The following is a 19,488-nucleotide window of genomic DNA, read 5'->3' as shown; positions in this document are numbered from 1 at the left end:
TTGAAATATATGTATGAATTTTTTTGAGATTGTTTTATTTTGTTATTTATAACGTAATTTGATTTTTGAAAAAGTAAATATTTTTATTAAAAAAATTGATTTTACGAAATAGATGGTGGCGGGGCGGGGATACCCGAACCCAGCCCGAACCCGTCAAGGACGGGTTTGGGTTTTAATTCCCCATCCCCGTTTGGGTTTGGGGCGGGTAACGGAGATTGATTGGGGATTCGGGTTTGAGTTTGGGGGAGGTAAAAACCGTCTCCGACCCGCCCCGTTGCCATGCCTACTTAAGCCCGATGAGATGAGGAGTGTTTTGGAAGGTCTGACTCCTGATGATGTCATATGGGTCCCATTTGAGACTCATAGATAGAAGCGATCGTTTGAAAATATATATGTCAATATAGGGGTGTCTTAGTTAATGTGGGATATCTGTTTCATAGTTTCATGATAGGTGTATACGTCAGTTTGGTATTATACAATATATATAATGCCTCCAGTTCATGATTATATCACATAAGATGTTTATGTTTAGTGGTTTGGTTACTACTCTATTGTGCACGAGGTGGTGAGTCAGATAGTTGTTGCTAGTACTCCATATGAAGTTGATGTTTGATACTTGGGGTGAAATTATAGAGTTCCACATCCTCGGTTGGTACCACCTCTCAGAATATGCATAGAGCAGTGCATGTTCCTATATATGATGTAGGAGTGTCAGATCTGAGAGGGTCATTTATTGCTTTATCGATCGATTAAATGTTAATGAGGATGACCCTAAGTTTATAGACTTATTTTGAGCATTACACTTAACTCAGGTTTGTCCATCCGATTAGTTTATTTATGTGTTATTCATTTGATACTTATGTATTATTAATTTAATACTTATGTATTATTATTTTTAGCATCCAATATAATATAATGCCAATACAATTCAATAAAATATAACTATTCAAAGCTAACAATGTTTGGAATTATAGGAACTATAAGCGTAAGTTGCTGTTAATATTATGATTGTCCATAAAGTCCTAACATCCAAGATGTTGCTTCCGGAGAACACCATTTCTTCCAATCTAATATAACTTCTAACAACAAATATCATTGCTTTATTTTCACATGATTCATAATATTACATCAAAATTAATAAACACGGGGATAAAATAATGTCAATATTAATTAAATAACAATATATAACTAGTTGAACCCTGTCAAAAAAAACTACCCGAACTCAATGATTTCCAATACAAAATCAATGTAATAAATGGAGACGACGGATGAATGTAAATTTGTCATAGAAAAGAAAGTCAAACTAGAATATATTAAGCAGCCAAGAATAACCTTATAGCAATTTGATATCACATAACCTATAGTTGATAATGTCATTCATTTCCCGAGGGTCTAAACATGATATCATCGAAGATTATCTCACTTCTAATAATCGATTTGCAAATAATTTCTCGAAGAGACATGGTTTAGCTTTTATTTCATTATTCAAGTCTCGACGGACAATTGATCAACCATCATCACCATATTCATGCAATGATGTAATGACTCTGAAACCACAATTTCCATATGCTTAAAAATCAACTATATCATCCATATATGGCTTATTATGTTTAGAAAATTGAGCAACGAATTGATGTTGAGTTGTTTGCTTCTTAGTTTATTGCTTCTTATATTGATTTTGCCCTTTTTGACGATCTTTGAGAATCAGAGTGTGCTTCTATTCACTACAAGAAAATTGATAGATTGCGACGGTTATTTTGGCAAGTTACGACGGTTAAAACTGCCGCAATTTACAATCTACGACGGTTGCAGTACCGTCGCAGAATCGTGGGTCCCCAACCTGTTTCGCGACGGTTGTCAAAACCGTCGCGCTAGTTCACGACGGGCTGTAGCTGACTTAAATTAGAGATGGAGACGGTTAAAAACCGTCGTGAATATGCCTTTAAATTTGGCTTTCGTAGTTATTCGCGACAAGTTTCAACTGTCGTGAATGTGATATCGTGACAGTTAGAACCGTCGTAATTTTGTAGGATGTTTTGTTATTCCTCTAAATCCGCAGGTAATATCGCATATATTTTTGCAACTAAATCCTCAAGAATTTTCAAATCCGCAAGTTTGCAATTAATATATTTTTAAAATTAAAAAATAATTTATATTGAGACATAATTGTATACTTGTCATTCAAAATTTTTGTAATTTAATAAAGAAATACAAAATTTTAAAGAAAAGTATTTGTGTTTCGGCACAACAATATATGCAAGGCCTGACAAAAAAACTCTAGTTACATTCCGATCTTTCACATACTCAAGGTACAAGGAAAAATTATTAAGTGAATATGGTAATCAATGCAATATCACCGACGACCTTGCTTAGACTTCTTATTTTGTTGACTAGATTTGGAGGCACCAGAGCTGAAAAAACAATTAAAAATCATAATTAAATCATAATCTAACTTGGCAAAACTACTTAAAAGTTTGTTAAAATCAATTGTTAATGAATTTCTAGAAAAATAAATAAATCATACTTACTAGAGTTGGAAGTCTGGCCCTTTGCAGCATTCTAATTAAATTTTCCACCCTGCTTTGTAGGGTGGGGAGTTGCTAAATTTCCCTTTGTAGCATTCTAATTACACCTTTCTTACCATCTAAAACACAAATTTAACCAATAAGATCACATGTACACTGCAATTAGAGAAGGACAAAAACTATTGTCATATTAATATAAGTTAACATTATTATCATATATATCAATAGAGAAAAATGAATATAGAATTAAAAAACACTACCCGGGCACATGGAATTCTTAATACAACATAAACACCAGTTAAAATAAGTTTGATATCATATCGCCAGCCTACCACTAAAAACTATACAAATTAAACATAATTTTCATACATAAAGAATAATAAAAAAAAGTTTATTCCCATTTCAAAGAAATGCATCCAAATTAAGCAAACAAGATACTTGTAAGTTCTCCCACTCACAATAGGTCTCAACACTACACACTTTTTTCACCAAAAACCATAACAAATTGGCTACTATATGTGTTTCAGTACCAAGACCGTGGATTGCTAAAAAATAGCCAGACCAACTTTAGTGGATACAATTGATTTTATCAGTAGCTTTAAATCTTTCCTACTGCTACATTATATTGATTTGTCTAAGAACCAAAGTCTCTACCACACCAGAGAATAATTTACCATTTATCATTCACTTTGACTTATCAACTTATATGTAAGTAAAATCAATTTTTCCAATTCAAGGACATTGATCCAACCTTCCTATATAGTAACACATACAATTTGGAAGCTTCAATTCAAAAATCAATTAAATTTAATGGTACTTCTTAATTCTTACCACCATAATCATTATAACTATTATCATTTATACTGACTTCATAGCAGATACAGTGTAGGAAAAAATATTGTAAAGAAATCAAAATGATTTAGTTTATTTAAGAAATGTCTAAATTATTAATTTGTCTATGATTTATCACAAATGCATTTCATGGGCAACACTTTTCACCTGAAAAACATAAACTACATCATTAATCGTTTAGAAACTTAGTCTAAAACTACCAGTAGATACAACTATGTGCCGGTAAAACATGAACAGATGGGAAACCAAACCACCAATTCATAATGCAAAATGCTATGTTAAAATTTAAATAGTATTAGAACAAAACATAAACTTTTCCAGTAATAACTCTCAGCTCAAAAGAGGACCAAAAATCCATATGTTGTTGAAAAATCAAAATAGAGTATGAAATTAGTAAAGCTCTAAGGTTCTTACCGAAGAGATCAAAACGAGATTGGTGAGAATCCGGAATCTATGAACAGTGAGATTGGTGTGACGTCAGAATTTAGGGAGGATGGCTAGATTGGTGCATCCCCGATTGTGGTCGAAAACGATACTGGTGCGGCTGAAAGCGAAAGATGACCGAGAGATTGATGGAATACAATAGGTTTCGATTCGTCGAATTCGATAGGTTCGTCGGTGGAAGAAGAGACAGTGTCATTTGATTCATCTTGAAATGCTTCTTGGTGGTTGAATTGGTGAAAGAAGAACCCTAAATAAAGAGAAAGGGAAAACGAAATGAAATGGTATAGGTGTCGTTTTATTTGTTTTAAATTTTTATAATTTCTTGTTTTTGTTTAAAAAAAATAAAATCAAGAGAGAGAGAAAAGAAATGTGTGGTAGAAATAAAATATTTTTAAGATCAATAATTTTTAATATAATTTCTATATACATTTTTATTTTTTTATTAAATATGTAATGATATTATTACTGTATTATAAAAATTACTAGTATTAATATAACTAATAATTAAAATTTTATATTATAAATTATTATTTTTTTTATTATTGATATGATTAAAATTTAATTAATAAAAATAAAAGGTGGAAAACAAAACAATGAAACAAAATCTTTGATGGGTTTTAGGGGGAAACGACGGTTGGTTTACCGTCGTGACATTTGATAGGTTTTAGGGGGCGCGACGGTTAGTTCACCGTCGTGACATTTGATGGGTTTTAGGGTACACGACGGTTGGTTCACCGTCGTGACATTTGATGGATTTTAGGGGGCGCGACAGTTGGTTCACCGTCGTAGATATGATGGGTTGTTTCATCTTCTTAATTTACAATGTGTGGGATAAAATGTATAGTGGCGATTGATGATGTACCGTTGTGACTAATATTTTAGGACGGTTACTGTGACCGTCGTAGAATTCAATTTAGGGCGGTTTATTGATAGCCGTCGCAATTTTATATTAATTTTTAAAAAAAATCAAGGACGGTAGGTGTTAAATGTCGTAACAATTGTCTCTATATGTAGTTTACGACGGTTATTAAGTAACTGTCGCATTTTTTGTGTCGCAAAACCCTAATTTTCTTGTAGTGATTTTAATACTCTTTTTCCTACATCTAATGACCTGAACTTATCAATAATGCTTCTATTCCACTTGTCATGTCAACCTCTGATCCTTCATCTCTGTCAACCTCTTGTTAACTTTCCATGCTTAATTTCCTCTAATGGATATGAACATTATCCATAGGTGTTGAATCAAAACCTAGTTTGTATCTTCCTGACTCACAAGCACAAGAGAACTCATATGATGTTTTAAGAGTATACCACCATATTTGGATATTAGTTCTCACATAATCAACTCTCAAAAACTCGTAATGTGTCTCAAAACAGCTCTTGATACAGATTCACACATATTCCTAAAAAAAAATAGACTAGTGCACGTGTGCTCAACCTCATTAAAACTCTTTTTTTGGAAATAAGATTTTATGTTTCCCAATTATAACTTCAAGTTGTTGTTCATAGTCTCCCAACATTTGCACAAGTCACCCATTTTGTTCTCCAACGTCTGCTTTAATTTTCAATGAGCAGACTTAATCCTAAAATGATAGAAAACATCAAATAAGAAGACTAAGACCTTAAAATGATTTAAAAAGTATCAAATCAATACAAAATAAAACTACTAAAGGTATGTACATATTAGTCGTGGTGTTGTTCAAATGTAGCACTTGATTGATCCTTGCTCCAAAAAATATATGCCTCTGAGGAGTCAACCATGTGTCTTTCACATAATCAATGAATCCAACATAATCAACACATGGTTGCTCAAGCTATTGCAATGATTTCACCTCATCACTAGCTCATACAAGTTTTGTCCATAGAATTTATATCACTTCCTGCATATCATTCACAACATATTGTGTGCATCTTACTCGAATATTTTTTTTTTTGCTTTATGCGCTCTGATTCATAGGGGAATGGGGCCCTAGTAATTCAGAGTCCGTGCCGAGAGGTCATGGCACTGACAGGAGCTCGTTTACCACTTGAACCCAATTACTTAGTTTCGAACATTTTTTTATGTGAAGTTGACAAAATAAATTAATTGTCCTTGAAAACACAACTTGAATTACATTAACCAAAGCAAAATCTATATCATTCAAAATCATTTATGGTTCATTCCATTCCTATCTATAGTCAAAAAAATTGAATATTTTTTTAAAAAATACCAATAAATTTATAAAAATAGATATTATTTTTATATAATTATTCATAAAAATGTGTTTCATCAATTTTGAAAATAATCAAAATGCACATGAAAAGTGTCTTATGATTACCAAAAAAAAATTGAATATTTTTTCCAATTACATCATCTAATTAATATAATCAACGTCACTACAAAATTATTATTCCTCAGCTTCATTTTTATTATTATAAAATTGTATACTAATAATTAATAAAAGTAATTAAAAAATTATCATTTGACTTTTCATTTTCATTTTTTTATCTATATAAAATGTTCAAATACAATAGTGAGACAGATGAAATTTATTGTAGAGATTATAATTCTAATCCAAATACGTAGTGCATAATCCAAAACAAAATAACAAGAAAAACACAAAAATGTATATTATTTGCAAAGATGAAAATCAACAAAACAAAAAAGTTCTGCATACCAAAACAAAACTTTACACACATCATTGATGTTTTACATTAAATACAAAGTTAACTTGTGCTCTCGATATAAAAATATTGTCAAAACACCTATGTATTGAAATTTTTAAAATTTAAAAATTGTTTTTCTCAATGTAAGATTTTATTTTCAATTTGTTTGGCATGACTTAAAAGTAGAAATTTTAAATTAGAAAATTAAAATTATTAAAAAAGGAAAAAAATAATTTAAAATTTAAATAAAAATTAAAACACTACAATTAAGACAACATTTCTGTATTAGATTTATGTGCCTAAGGCACAAATCCATAAAGATATAGTTGAATATGGAACTTCAAAAAAGGATGAGGGGAATCAATTGATCTATACATAGCAATTCAAAGATGTATGCTTGTTAGTTGTTATTGATCATATCATTGCCGCACGCACCCCTTTGCATACATAGATACATTCCTAGTTTTATAAGAATAAACTCTCTGAAGTTGCTAAAAAATTTACAATGAACAAAAGAACGAGCCCCTATACTAGTAGAAGGAAAACTAAAACTCATACTCCCTCCGTTCCTTTTTAAGTGTCATTTTAGTAAAAAGCTCTTCAACCAAGATAGTGGATTGTTAGAGTTACATTTCCTATCATACCCTTATTTATTTTTCTCTTTCTAAATAAATTCATTCATACGCTTAAAAAGGAACGGAGGGAGTAATACATTTTTTAGTTTTCGTCATCGGAATCAAAAGCATGTTTTTTCTTCAAAGATTTTAAGATATCCAAACGCTTATCACCTCTAGATATGCATTCACCTGTAAAAGACTTGACTTTCGGAACATTCAAAGAACTAAGCTGTGGTGTCACTGTCCCCTTGTTAATTTCCTTGAGCACAGAACGAGCAGTAGCTGCAGCTGCAGCATCTGCCATTGCCGAAGCAATTTTTGAACCACTTGGAAACTGGTCATTTTCCTCATTTTGTTCATGTGTTTGTCCTTGTTCCTTGGTCAGATTCTTAGAATCATCAGGTGATTGATCTGCACCTGGTTTTGGCTTGGAGGCTACAGCCTCAGCAACTGTTGCTCTAGCTCTTGCCGCTTCATATTTCTGCATGTCATAGATCAGCTCTTTCTGCAGCTGTTTATCAGCAACCAATATGTCATCGATCTCATTCTTGTAGTCCTTGAGAAGGACTCGTAGGCATTCCATGAGAGAACCTATGAGGGGACTGTTCTTAGATTCCAGTAGACGTTTCAACTCTATGAAGATGGGTATAGTGTTTTGAATGAGGCCCTTCTTGACTGCCTGAGTTATAGCCTTTCGAGTTGAAGATCCATTTTCTCCCCCTTCTTCTTCTAAGTCTGCCGACTCAGATGATCCACGAGTAGACTGAATGCGTATCTCTTTACAGCCAAGAATTTGGAAAGTATCCTGATCCCACAGTTAATGTTATAATTAGGACATAAATTGAGATGTGCTAAATTATGTGTCAGGACAACTTGATGACTATTGCTGGTAAAGATGTGATAAAGATCCAATACCTGTAGAACAGACTGTCCAGTTGCATCTTCTAAATTAAGCATACCATCAGAAGCAGCAGCTAGAATTTCTGCACATAACTTGGCAAAGGTTGCGAGAAGATGCTCTGGATTCATTTGCTTTAGTAGAGAAACATAAATATGCATTCTTCTAGACCTTGATTTTTCATCTGCACCCCTATAAAAAATGATGCAACAGATGTAAGCACACAAAATATGTCAACTGCATAAATGTCTTGCCAATTGCTATTTGGGATCCCTTTACCTGATGGAGAAAAGTTGGCTGTCCTTTCGTGATTCGCCGGACTCACGATGTCCAATATGGGCATGGCAGTCATTCAAAACAAAAACAGCCTCAACAAAACTATTATATGCTAAAAGAGGAGCCTTGACTGGTGACAAAAAAACACTAGTCAAAGTCATAAAAAAATGTTATTCAATTCATGTAACTGCAAGTAGAATTACCAAGGTAGAGATTCAAACCTTTCAGAATATTTCCAAAGAGGAAATCTGCTAGCTGCCTAATCTTTTCTGATTCATCAACAAGTGATAAAAGGAAACGAAGAAATAGCACTCCTCTCCACTTCACATAGTCCCTCTAGGATAAAAGAAAAGTAGAGTGTTTTTAGCCATAACTAAAAGCAAGGGTGTGAAATAGAAGCAGAAGGGGACATATTTAGACGCCGTATAATTATAAGAAGTGAAACAGGAACAGTGTAGTCATAGAAGGAAAGAAATAATACCTGCAATAGTCTGGATAGCAATATGAACGTTTGCCTTCTCACAAGTTCACATGGATCTAAGAGACACCTTGTGATCTTGGTTATATAACTGATAGCTTCAAAGGAAAATAAGTTAGCAAAAATACAATTTACTTGACATTATTAAATGTATATGTTCCACATAATGTGCACATTGGACTTCTTCCCCAGCACAAAGTACTAGTTCTCCCATGTTTACTTCATCCATTAATTGTTTATCTTCAATATGTATAGGTATGTTATTATTCCATTTGCATTATTAAACTTGTTTTATTCAAAATTACTTTAAAGCAGTATCTCATACAAGGCTTACCCATCAATAAGAGCAGTGTACCGAACACAGAAGTCTGTCATCATTACCACAATATTATTGCGAAGAGCTGCAGCATCGCTCTTTTCAAGCTCCTGCAATTGTATCCCAAAACAGAACATATTTAGATTATGAAGTAAGACAACAAACAGCAGTCCTTGAGGCGTAAAACAAAGTCTCAAGACCAACCTGTACGAATAGAGGAATATAGTTCTTTGCAAGCTTCCCATCAGCAAGGCAAAGTTTGCCCATGGCCAGCCACCCTTGAATATATAAAGAAGGAGCTTCTTGTTGTAGAGTGGTTGCAGGGCCGGGTAGCTTATTTAATTTTGGGCCTGAATTCCCAGAGGTGATGATAGTGTGCAATAATGGAGTTACTGCACTCATATCAGCAGATGGGCAGACAATAACTAAAGACCCAATTGTATAAATTGCTGTGATTGCTTTTGACAATGATTTGCGCTTTCGTACTGATTTCCTACCTTTACTAGGCCCACTTCTAGGTGGAGTAAAGAAGCCAGTTTCTGCATCTTGCTCTGAATTATCTGAGATAAAAGTTTCTATTATTTTAGAAGCTCTAGACAGAACTTGGTGTACCCATTTCAATACTAATGCTTCTGCCTCCGTGTCATTTGAAGCTTTTCGCTTGCACAATGTTTTAAGTGCTTTTACATGAGCATCAACCTGTCAGCCAAAGTAGCAATTCATTATAGATTTGTAGTGTGATATTAGCAAAAGTAGCATTTCATTAAAGTTTTGTAGTAAGCTAAATGAGATCTTTTGTCTTTTTATCTTGATTCTCAAATACTAACTAATATTTCTCTACGAAAATGTCTGTTCCATCAACTATGCTTAAGAAATTATTCAATATTTAAGTATAGACCGTGGGGCTACTGATTGTGTTTGAAACTGAGATTATCAGAGAAATAATATTTATATGTGAATAATGTTGTCTATGAGTGATCACTTCTTCTTTGTTGGCGCATGAAGGGCATGAATAAGATGAAAGCTTAAGCATCAGATAGAGAAAAAATTTCAAGAACCTACAAAAGGAGAGAACTGATAATTTCAAGAGGACCTTCAGCCCAGTCCATGAGAAACTGTGATCATAGAGAGATTTCAATACTAAAATATTTGATGTGCTAAGAAATTAAGAAAGATGGCGCGAAAGATGGTAATTGAGAGACAGAGAAGCATCGGGAGAAAGTAGTTTATGAACTTTTTAGTCATGCAGAACAAGTAAAATCATATCCTTAACAATGTACGACAGAACGCCATCAATGGAACCATTCAAGAATGAGGCAAGATTAAGAAGCACTAGCGTTAGGATTTAGTTAGGAACTTAATCAATAATACTATGTAATAATTACCTCAGTTGAATGCATGTTGAATTTTTCAACCCGTTTGAGTAAGTTGTGAGCCAAATCAGCAGCAGGTTCAGGTGGCAGCTCGATAGAAACATTAGAGATTGTTTGCAATAGGAAAACTCGGTCACTAGCCCAGGCAACATTGTTGCATTCTATGCTTTCTTCCTCTCCATTTACATTTTTCTGTACAAAAGGACTTTGTAAGTCACCTTTCACTTTATGTTTGTCAAGAAGCTGCCAATGATGATGAAGAAAATCCCAGTCCACTGCTTTTGGAAGGAATACTGACACCTCTGATAAGAGAAACCAAGCACCTGGTGGGGCAGTCCACTTTTCTATCGGCTTGCTATGGTTCAGCCAGATAGACTCAGACACCTTGATTATATTCTGAAGCGCAGTAACAATTTTGTGTTTCAAGCGTTTCTTTTTGCCCAGGTTTGTGCAAATTTTTTTAACCCAGGGACTCACCTCTCCATGGCAAATCTCTCTCAGGAGAAATAGAATTCCTGGAGGGAAAGACATCTCCATCTCTTCGTCTACGCCTTTTTCTTTCTCTTTGCTACCAGACGTAGATCCAGTATATGAAGAGGAAGAAGCTGCGCCTCTAGATATTCGGTCCAGAACAAGTTCTTCAAACACATTCTCGCATTCTTCTTGGATGCTAGTTTCGTTATCAGCTATTTGACGAGGGACTGAGTGTAGCCACTCAGTTATTACCGTTTCAGCTGAGAATGTTCTGAAAACCTACATAACGTTAAAGTAAATTCCATAAATTAGATACTGTTATTAGTAAAAAGGTACCAAGAAAAAGACAGAACTTTTAGGGGACTAGTGAGAGATGCCTAACAGAAAGAAAATTAGTTTTAAAATTTCTCAATTAAACTAGTAAACCAAAATCCAAATATCGAAGGGATTGTTTCATTTCTCCTCCTCTCACTTATCCCTCCTAATCAAAGAATGCCTAAAAGAATGCCTAATAGAATTATTTATATTAATTTTACAAACACTAAAATTTAAATTAAAAACAATGAAAAAATAAAAAAGAACACAGTATTTTTGCTATCTTCAGTAAAAATTCAAATAGTTCTAATAATGAGAGAAGAAGAAAAAATATGTGTTTTCTCAATCCAAATAAACAAAATTTTGCATATTGCATCAGTTTACAATTCTGCCTCTTCCGAGAGCATGGCACAACAAAACCCTGATGAAAAAAGGGTAAAAAGAATACCTCAGAAAGAGCTTCAACAGCCGCTTTCCGGATGCTAAGGAGTGAATCGGAACAAGCCATTCCCATTGTCTTAAGTACCACTTCATCAATAGCACCTCCAAGCAGAACAGTCAATTTAGTAACAAGCGAAAGAGCAGCTTTTCTTACAACCGCCTTCTCATCCACACACCTTCTCCTCAGCATCTCATTGATTCCCTTTCCTCCCACACCGACAACATTCCCATTGCCGAAACCCATAATTTTTTTCAAAACCACACTAGTCCTATCACTACCTGATAGAAGCTTAACAACCTGCGCTAAATTCGACAATGCCCGAGCTCGAGTTGTAGCACTAACATCCGAACAACGCTTTACCAACGCCTCCAAACACCACATTCCCCACGCCTCTTTCTCTTCTTCTTCTTCCCCCGTGGAATTCACCCCTAAAGGATCCTTCAACGTAGTTACCAAAATCAAAATAAGATCAACCCCTAAAAGCCTTAAATTGCCTTTTCCTTGAGTCATCTTCACAACATACCTCACAAACCCAATTTGATCCTCCAACTCCATAACCCTAACAACCTCCATGATAAACTCCACAGACAACCCTCTAGGTTCAGCTTTATCCGGCGCCTTAATCGCCAAATACCTCGGAAAATTAACCAAAGCTTTCCTCACACCAACAGAATCCCTAGCAAGACTCGTCACAAAACCAACAGCAAAACTCCTCACTGTAGATTTCGGCATAATAGCAAGCGGAGACAGTGACTTCAAAACCTCGGCAGCAGTCTCCGAAGGCTCACCATGCTCCGGCTTCAAAACCTCTTTCAGAATCCTCGAGCATAGAGTAACCAACTTACTGTATTGAAACTCATCTCTACATGACTCAATAGCTGTCAAAGGAACCTCAGAAATGGTCTGAATCAACGATTTGAGACTTTCAGGGAAACGATCGAGGTGAATCAACGACATAACGCTAACGAGCTTCTCAAAAAGAGAAAGCAAAACCCTAACATCGAGATTATGTTGAGAGTTTGAGGAATTAGGTCCATCTTCATCATTTTCTGGAGTTTTTTTGTTTTTGGAACTGCGTTTCCGCTTGGGACGCGGCTGAGAGTTGTTGGAAGCGTTGCTGTTTTTGAAAGAGCGGCGAATTGAACGGAGGAAGGAGAGAAATGAAAGAGGAGTGAAGAGAGTGAAAACGGGAGCGTTTGGGGAGAGGAGAAAGGAGAGGAAGACGTGAGAAGCTAGGAGAGAGTGAGGAGTCGGAGACGAGTCCATTGCGGTGGCGATTGGTGGAATGAGGTGGGAAGGTGAAACGGCGTCATAGAGTGCGTCTAGGGCTTGGGAGTTTTTGAGGAGTTTTTGGAGATCTGAGAGGGATTGTTCGGAGAGAGGCTGGGGGTTGTCGGGACGGTGGTTTTCGCGGAGGTCTTCGATTTCTGTTACTATTCGGGATATGGTTTCGTCCATCTCCGTCGCCGGTGATGGGTGCTCCTCCACTCTGCACTGAGCAAGATTTTGTCTCTGGTTTTTCTGTGCTTTTTTTTTCTTTTGAATTTTGTTCCCGCTTGATGAAATATATAAGTCTACTCTAAATTACTACAATTATAAATTTATGAGACCGTTAAGAGTGTGTTTTTTTCCATAGGTTAAAATTTTATTTTTAGAATTAACTTTTTTTATGAAATTTATTGTAGAGAATTTTTTTATATAAATATGTTGGGTAAACATCTAATATCTATCTATTAATTTCATATATTGGAAATTTTTATTAAACCCTTCTGAAATTATGTTTAAGTTAATTTAATTTCAAAGATAATACGGACTAATTACACTAAATTTGAATAATAGAAGTTTGTCATTAAATGTGGTTCATGTGTCATACTAAGAATGCATTTTACTACAAAACACATCCATTTTCAATTTTACCCATTTTTCAAAGAACGATCAAATATATTCCACTCTGCTAGCAACTCAATAGACACAGTGAAAGTTGGAAAGTTATTTTACTATCCATTGGAAATTCAAAAGCATGTGCTCTCATTAAACACAATATGTGCTACACCTTTCATATAAAAACGAAAGAATGGAAGACAGAAGGATTGATTCATGCCATTGAAGCAAGCAAACGCGCATGTATTACATCATGTTTCACTCTACTTCTCTTATTCACCATATCCATTGATTCCTTCTTTCTTTTCATCTCAAACATTCGCTCTTAGATACTCACACTCTAGTTCTCAATTACAATCACACCAACAACCTCTCTCTTTTGCAAAATCAATATTTCTTCTATTCAATATTGTGTCGTCGCATACTCCCACGGGTTCGGTTCCACCGTACGACTTTCGCCACCAATGTCGCTATTTGCATCAAGGTATGTTCAATATTGTTCAATCTTTATTGTTGGAAAATCTATGTTCATGAGATTCTACTTTGAAAAAATTAAAAATCCATGTTAAGATTCTACTTGACCATCTTCTGATGTCTTGCGAGAGCATATTCTGATGCAGCCATCTTGAACCTTCTGAGTCAGTGTTTCTTAGCTCTGAATTGTGCATACTCTATATACATTTCCTGAAATGGAAAATGCAAAGGATTAGAGTACCACACTGTCTTATACAAAATTCATATATATTGTTATCATCAAGACAAGAATGTTGATCAAAACAAATCTTGTTCTAACATTCATTGCATGACCAAAGAAGATTTTTTCTGTTTACCACTTTGGTTAATTTGGAGCATTTATGATGAATGGCAACAATGTCAGCTGAACAACTAATGGATTAAGGGAACCAGATGATGGATGACACGAATCAAGTCATTCAAATAAGAAAAAGGTTGGTTTATACCTTGAATATCATATACTTTTCTTCCAAATACGTAGTGTGCTACTGATTTTATAATTTGATGTAGTATCTTGCCATTTGTTATGTTGTCATATGTACTCTTTCTTTTCCGTTTGCAAATTAGAAGGGGTTCAAGTGTCACTAATGAGGAAAGTATGGGCATTGCTAAGTTGTTTAATGACGAGCTTATTCTAGATAATATAAATAGGTCAGTCTCTTAACTCTGTTTCACCTCAATATACTGTTTTCATTGGTTGTGACTTGTGAGGTCGTATTGTGATTTTCAACTGTGTCTTCAATGTTTGTGGGCCTCGATTAGTAAATATGTGTAAGTAAGCTTTGGCATCAACCCTTTTGGCACTGATGCATACTTACGATATATGCTAAGAAGCCGTTTGTGGAGGTAAGGAATTTTTCATACTAGTTTTTATAACATTTGTATTTACTTTTTGATTGCAAGATAAGACGGATTTTTTTTTTAATAAAATCTTGAAAATGTTAAGAATGTTCTCCAATTAGAATGATCCTTTGTAACTATTTAGAAAGAATCAATATAGTCAGTTTTCCCTTCTTACTATTTTATTAAAGAACATTAATCTATCTACTTTAGTATGACACATCATTCGTTCTGGTGTTATGACTATGATTCATGTTACACACCTTGTTAATATTGATGTAGTTTGTGCACATTTTTCACTTGTCATTGTGCTTTTTTACCATCATAATATTTGTCATCCATGTTAGGTAAATGATTTCTTAAATGAAACTTATTTTATCTAGATTATAGGTTTCTTCCCGAACTACATTTTGCTTCTCGCTTGCCATTTTTCTATTTTTCTATGCCCCATGTTTCTTTTTGGTTGGATTCTGATACACTTCATGCACTTGTTATTTTCATTTAAGCAATGTTACAGTCTGTTGGGGGATAACAATGATCAAAGGATAATGTGAATGTTAAGTTGTTTATGATGTGTTATGCATTCATGTTTAGATGGTTTATTGGTGAAATGTTAATGATTAAGTGAAATCTTATGACATATGAGTCGCAATAGACACTGGGTTTGCTTGAATAATGTTGTTGATAAATTGAGTTATTGTTAATTAACTCAAGTTGCATTATACATCGAGTGTCATTTGAGAATGATGTTATCGATAGTGTCCTTTTTTGTTTCATTCACATATAAAGGCATGCTCGAAGGTGGTGTGATATAGTTAAAATTGAAGGTTGATGTGACATTTATTAAGGATTTTGATATAAGATTTTATAGAAATGTAGAATTGCTAACACTGGGGCGATTGCAAGTATTTTAATATTTTGTGATATACTTTACAAATGATAATTAATTAAATTGAATGCTAATGACAATAAATTGTAAGTAAAAATGAATTTGTGTATTGCTTGAACGTCTGTAATTTGCAAATTATATGTCTTAAATAGTTTTTAAAGAAAATTCATCAATTTTTTAATTATTTATTTATCACCTACTTTATGACAACTTTATTAAAATTTGACTAAATTAGTGTTATCTCTTTAAAATTGTAAAGGTAGTTAGCGTTAAATATGCCTCCCGTCCTCTCAAATATTGGCAATTTTACTTTTAGTCCCTCAAAATATTTCTTCAAAGAATGATCTTCTAAATATTTTTCACCCACACATTTAATCCATGATGTTAAGCGCCTCTAACAAAGTATGACGTGGCAAGACAAATGGCAATTTTTTTTTGCGATGTTGGCAAGTTAAAGTAATGTCAAGGGTGGATTTAATTGGACGCAAGTAATTTTTAAGATGATGAGAAATTGGTAATTTATGGAGACGACATCTTGAAATTAATCGTTCTCAAATATTTGGTTGAGATTTTCAGGTAGCTCGCAAGACTAAGGTTATTGTCATTGATGCTGACAAGTTCCAGTGAAAAGAACGAGGTTCTTCTCTCTAAATTATCTTGGTAGTGACTGTGTGGAAGGCTATATACAAGGTGAAGTTCTTCTCAAATCCTCAGACAATTCATCGCTCAAGGAATCGGTAGGGTCAATGGGTGATTGCTACCCACGAAGGCTTGGAGCATATTGGTGAAGCTAAAAGACTCAAGAAGCGTGAATCGAGAAAAAATTACGCTGAAGATTTTGGCTTTATGTTGTATACAAGTCAAGATCCAGATAGAAGATTTATTTTTCTCAACATTATTATGGATAAGTGATTGTATGATATATGTTCTCTCTCTCTCTCTCTCTCTCTCTCTCTCTCTCTCTCTCTCTCTCTCTCTCTCTCTCTCTCGCATTTAATTTTCGTAAGATATTGCATGCTTAGGTTTTCAATTCTTAATGTAGTTTATCGTTTAATCAAATGGTAGCAATTTATTACGTAAGATTAGATTTTGTCAGAATTGGAACTTAATCGAGCTTTAATGGTGATTAAATTTTGCGTAACTAGTGTTGTTAGAGTCCGATCACAATTGAAATATTAGATATGACACATCTTATGTAATATACAATAGTTAAATTACTTATTGTTGAACAATTTGTTAGTTTTGTGAATTGTGTATTTAACGAAGGATCAAAAGCCAATTAAAGTATCATTCTCATGTTTTCTCTCTAAATCTTTCGCACGCAGTCTTTGAAAAACCTTTGATAATCCATTTTAGAAAATCAATCATATTTTTTTTTATTCACTCCCTCTAGACTGCTTTTCTACTTCATATTCTCACCCCAACAAAAAATGGAGGTTTCCTTTTCAAAAAATTATGACATGGTTATTCTAGAGGCTTGTTCGTCGTCGAAGAAGGTGACCACACTCGTCTCCTTTGATCCTTTTTCTCCTTACTTTTACTTAAATCTCCTTTTAATAAATGACATAAGGGTTCTTTTCCCCCTTTCCTCTTTTTCCATAGAGGTTTTTTTAGGGTTCTCAACATAGCGCCCTCCAAGACGTTCCCTAATAGTTAATGTTTTATCAAGGCCTTTGAGATTATAACACCCATATATAAGTACATGCATCAAATCATATAAATATACATGAATCCAAGTATTTGGTACTGAAATACCAATAAGTTCCTAGTCAACACATTATACATATTAATGCCCTAATACAAAAGTTCTACACAATGGCATAATACATACAAGATGTTCAAAATGAAATTTCGAAGAACTAGATCAAACAATGATCTCAAAGGAACTCCACAACGGAAGCTTCGCCATGCCCAAAATAAAAATAAGCATAAGGAAGTCAACTGCCTTCTCCTTACCCTTAGCGGAAACTGAAGTACCTGAAATCAATATATAATGGGGTGAGATAAAATAATCTCAGTGAGTTCCCTATCTTATGGGTCCTTTCGGCTTTACAAGGTTCTATCCTATCACTCTCAAATCAAGACAAGGAACTAGACCTTGAGTTCACACACTAACATTATATGGAATCATACTTAGAGTTCAACAACTCAAACACAAGATTACTAATCGGAAACCAGTACCAAGGCATCCCTCTATTCCCGTCCCCTTCTACGTCTAGGAGGTGGCACGAGTCATGGATCCTTTGGAAAATCTTGACATATGAAATGGATTCGGATTCATGAGCCTTCCCCCATGAATCGTCACTTCACATGGCCCGTACACCATCACAAGTCTCTACCCTTAGGTTCCATTCGTACACAAAAGCGGGAATCAAACCTGCCAAGATTATTAGTGCCTCTCTGCACATAGAATGCCTCTTTTGCATTCAAAGAAAAAAAAAGAATTAAAGAAATACAATGGTTCCGACTAATACATCATACAATGGTGATCGCTCACGCAAACCACTAGGCCTGTTAGCCCTTCATACATTGGTGATCGCTCACGCAAATCACTAAGCCTGTTAGCCTTTCCTCATAAGATTCTAAATACACGTATGTTCCACATAATGTTCATCCTAGGTACTCTTTGTTAAGCCACATAACCTAACAAATCCTAGTTTTCCTCACTTAATCTCTTATTCGTATAACCCATGTAGTTATTCGAACCTCTTGATACATATCTGTATACGATGAAGTATACCAATCCTCCTGCAATAGGATTCACCCAAACAAATACAATATACTAGGTTACACCAAAGGCAACCAACAATTTTCATCATTTCCCTGTAAACAAATGGCAAGTTATCACAACTATATAGCAATTAATCGATGTGCTAAAAGTATACCGTTCACATAATTCTGAACGATAAAATAACTCGAGGAATCAACTATTTTCCCGATTCTCGATTAAATAATTCTTCTTTCGATCCCAAAACCTACACTACTAGAAAGTACACGCTTCTAGCTTCCTACCACTTCGAACGGTGATTAAAACAGAGTTATGGTTCAAAAGTTATGATCGAAACAGTTTTATCTCATTCAACTAAAATTTGCTAAGAAAAGGCTTCAGTTCGCGCCGCTAACTGTTGTTCGCGCCGCCAACCTCAGGTAGTGGCAAACCTCACAGAAAACTCGCAGTGTTCGCGCCGCGAAGCCTTGTACGCGCCGCGTACTGTTAACAGAACCAAACCCCATAATCCTTCTGCATGGTTCGCACCGCCACCTATCGTTCGCGCCGCAAAGCGCGCGAAATTAGAAGTTCCAGATCTGTTTTCTTGCTTTTCCCATGGTTTAATCCAACCATCTCCATACTCAAACCTGTTCCAGATTCATACTAAAGCATAGAACAACATATATGGTCTCTACTCAGGATTTATTAGCAGCAACAAACATCAATCTCTTAGATTGAGTCAAACCCTAAGATTTTTACCAAAAACCCCAATTTCTCAACTTATGATTTCACCCATAAATCAAAACTATAAGTTTCTAACTAGAACCCACCTCGATTACAAGTCGTTGATGATGAAGATGAGTTGATTCGGCGGAGAAATGGTGGAGATCCAAGCTTTTCCTCTTTTCTCTTCTTGCTCTTCCTTCTCTCTACTTCTTCTCTCTAGAACCTTGTTTATGTTGCAATGAAGAAGAAAAGCAAAAGAGGAAAGAATATAAG

At 34.7% G+C, this 19,488-nt stretch overlaps 1 protein-coding gene and 1 long non-coding RNA gene across 2 annotated transcripts; both read right to left on the bottom strand.

Moving 5' to 3' along the window:
- Positions 1–1,903: 1,903 nt before the first annotated feature.
- On the bottom strand, positions 1,904–4,102 carry LOC131599662 (uncharacterized). Its single transcript, XR_009282878.1, has 3 exons — positions 3,792–4,102; positions 2,529–2,644; positions 1,904–2,411 (listed from the first exon to the last, which is right to left on the bottom strand). It is a non-coding gene; the product is annotated as an uncharacterized LOC131599662 (long non-coding RNA).
- A 2,667-nt stretch (positions 4,103–6,769) lies between these two features.
- Positions 6,770–13,199, bottom strand: LOC131595208 (uncharacterized). The gene is made up of 9 exons (XM_058867505.1): positions 11,663–13,199; positions 10,438–11,178; positions 9,257–9,751; positions 9,071–9,162; positions 8,740–8,827; positions 8,480–8,594; positions 8,262–8,388; positions 8,000–8,174; positions 6,770–7,889 (listed from the first exon to the last, which is right to left on the bottom strand). The coding sequence occupies exons 1-9, from the start codon at positions 13,112–13,114 to the stop codon at positions 7,185–7,187; spliced, it is 3,990 nt and encodes a 1,329-aa protein (XP_058723488.1). The 5' UTR covers positions 13,115–13,199; the 3' UTR covers positions 6,770–7,184.
- Between the last annotated feature and the right edge of the window lie 6,289 nt (positions 13,200–19,488).

Source organism: Vicia villosa, linkage group LG4 (assembly GCF_029867415.1).
Source record: "Vicia villosa cultivar HV-30 ecotype Madison, WI linkage group LG4, Vvil1.0, whole genome shotgun sequence".
NCBI classification, from domain to species: Eukaryota; Viridiplantae; Streptophyta; class Magnoliopsida; order Fabales; family Fabaceae; genus Vicia; species Vicia villosa.
The sequence above is the reverse complement of the archived record's forward strand: the minus strand, read 5'-3'. Positions and strand labels throughout refer to the sequence as shown.

Coding starts and splice junctions, on each gene's coding strand:
- LOC131595208 (XM_058867505.1), bottom strand. CDS start 13,114: ATGGACGAAACCATATCCCGAATAGTAACAGAAATCGAAGACCTCCGC. Junction 11,179..11,662: donor CTGTTGAAGCTCTTTCTGAG/GTATTCTTTTTA, acceptor AACGTTATGTAG/GTTTTCAGAACATTCTCAGC. Junction 8,595..8,739: donor TGCTATCCAGACTATTGCAG/GTATTATTTCTT, acceptor CTTTTATCCTAG/AGGGACTATGTGAAGTGGAG.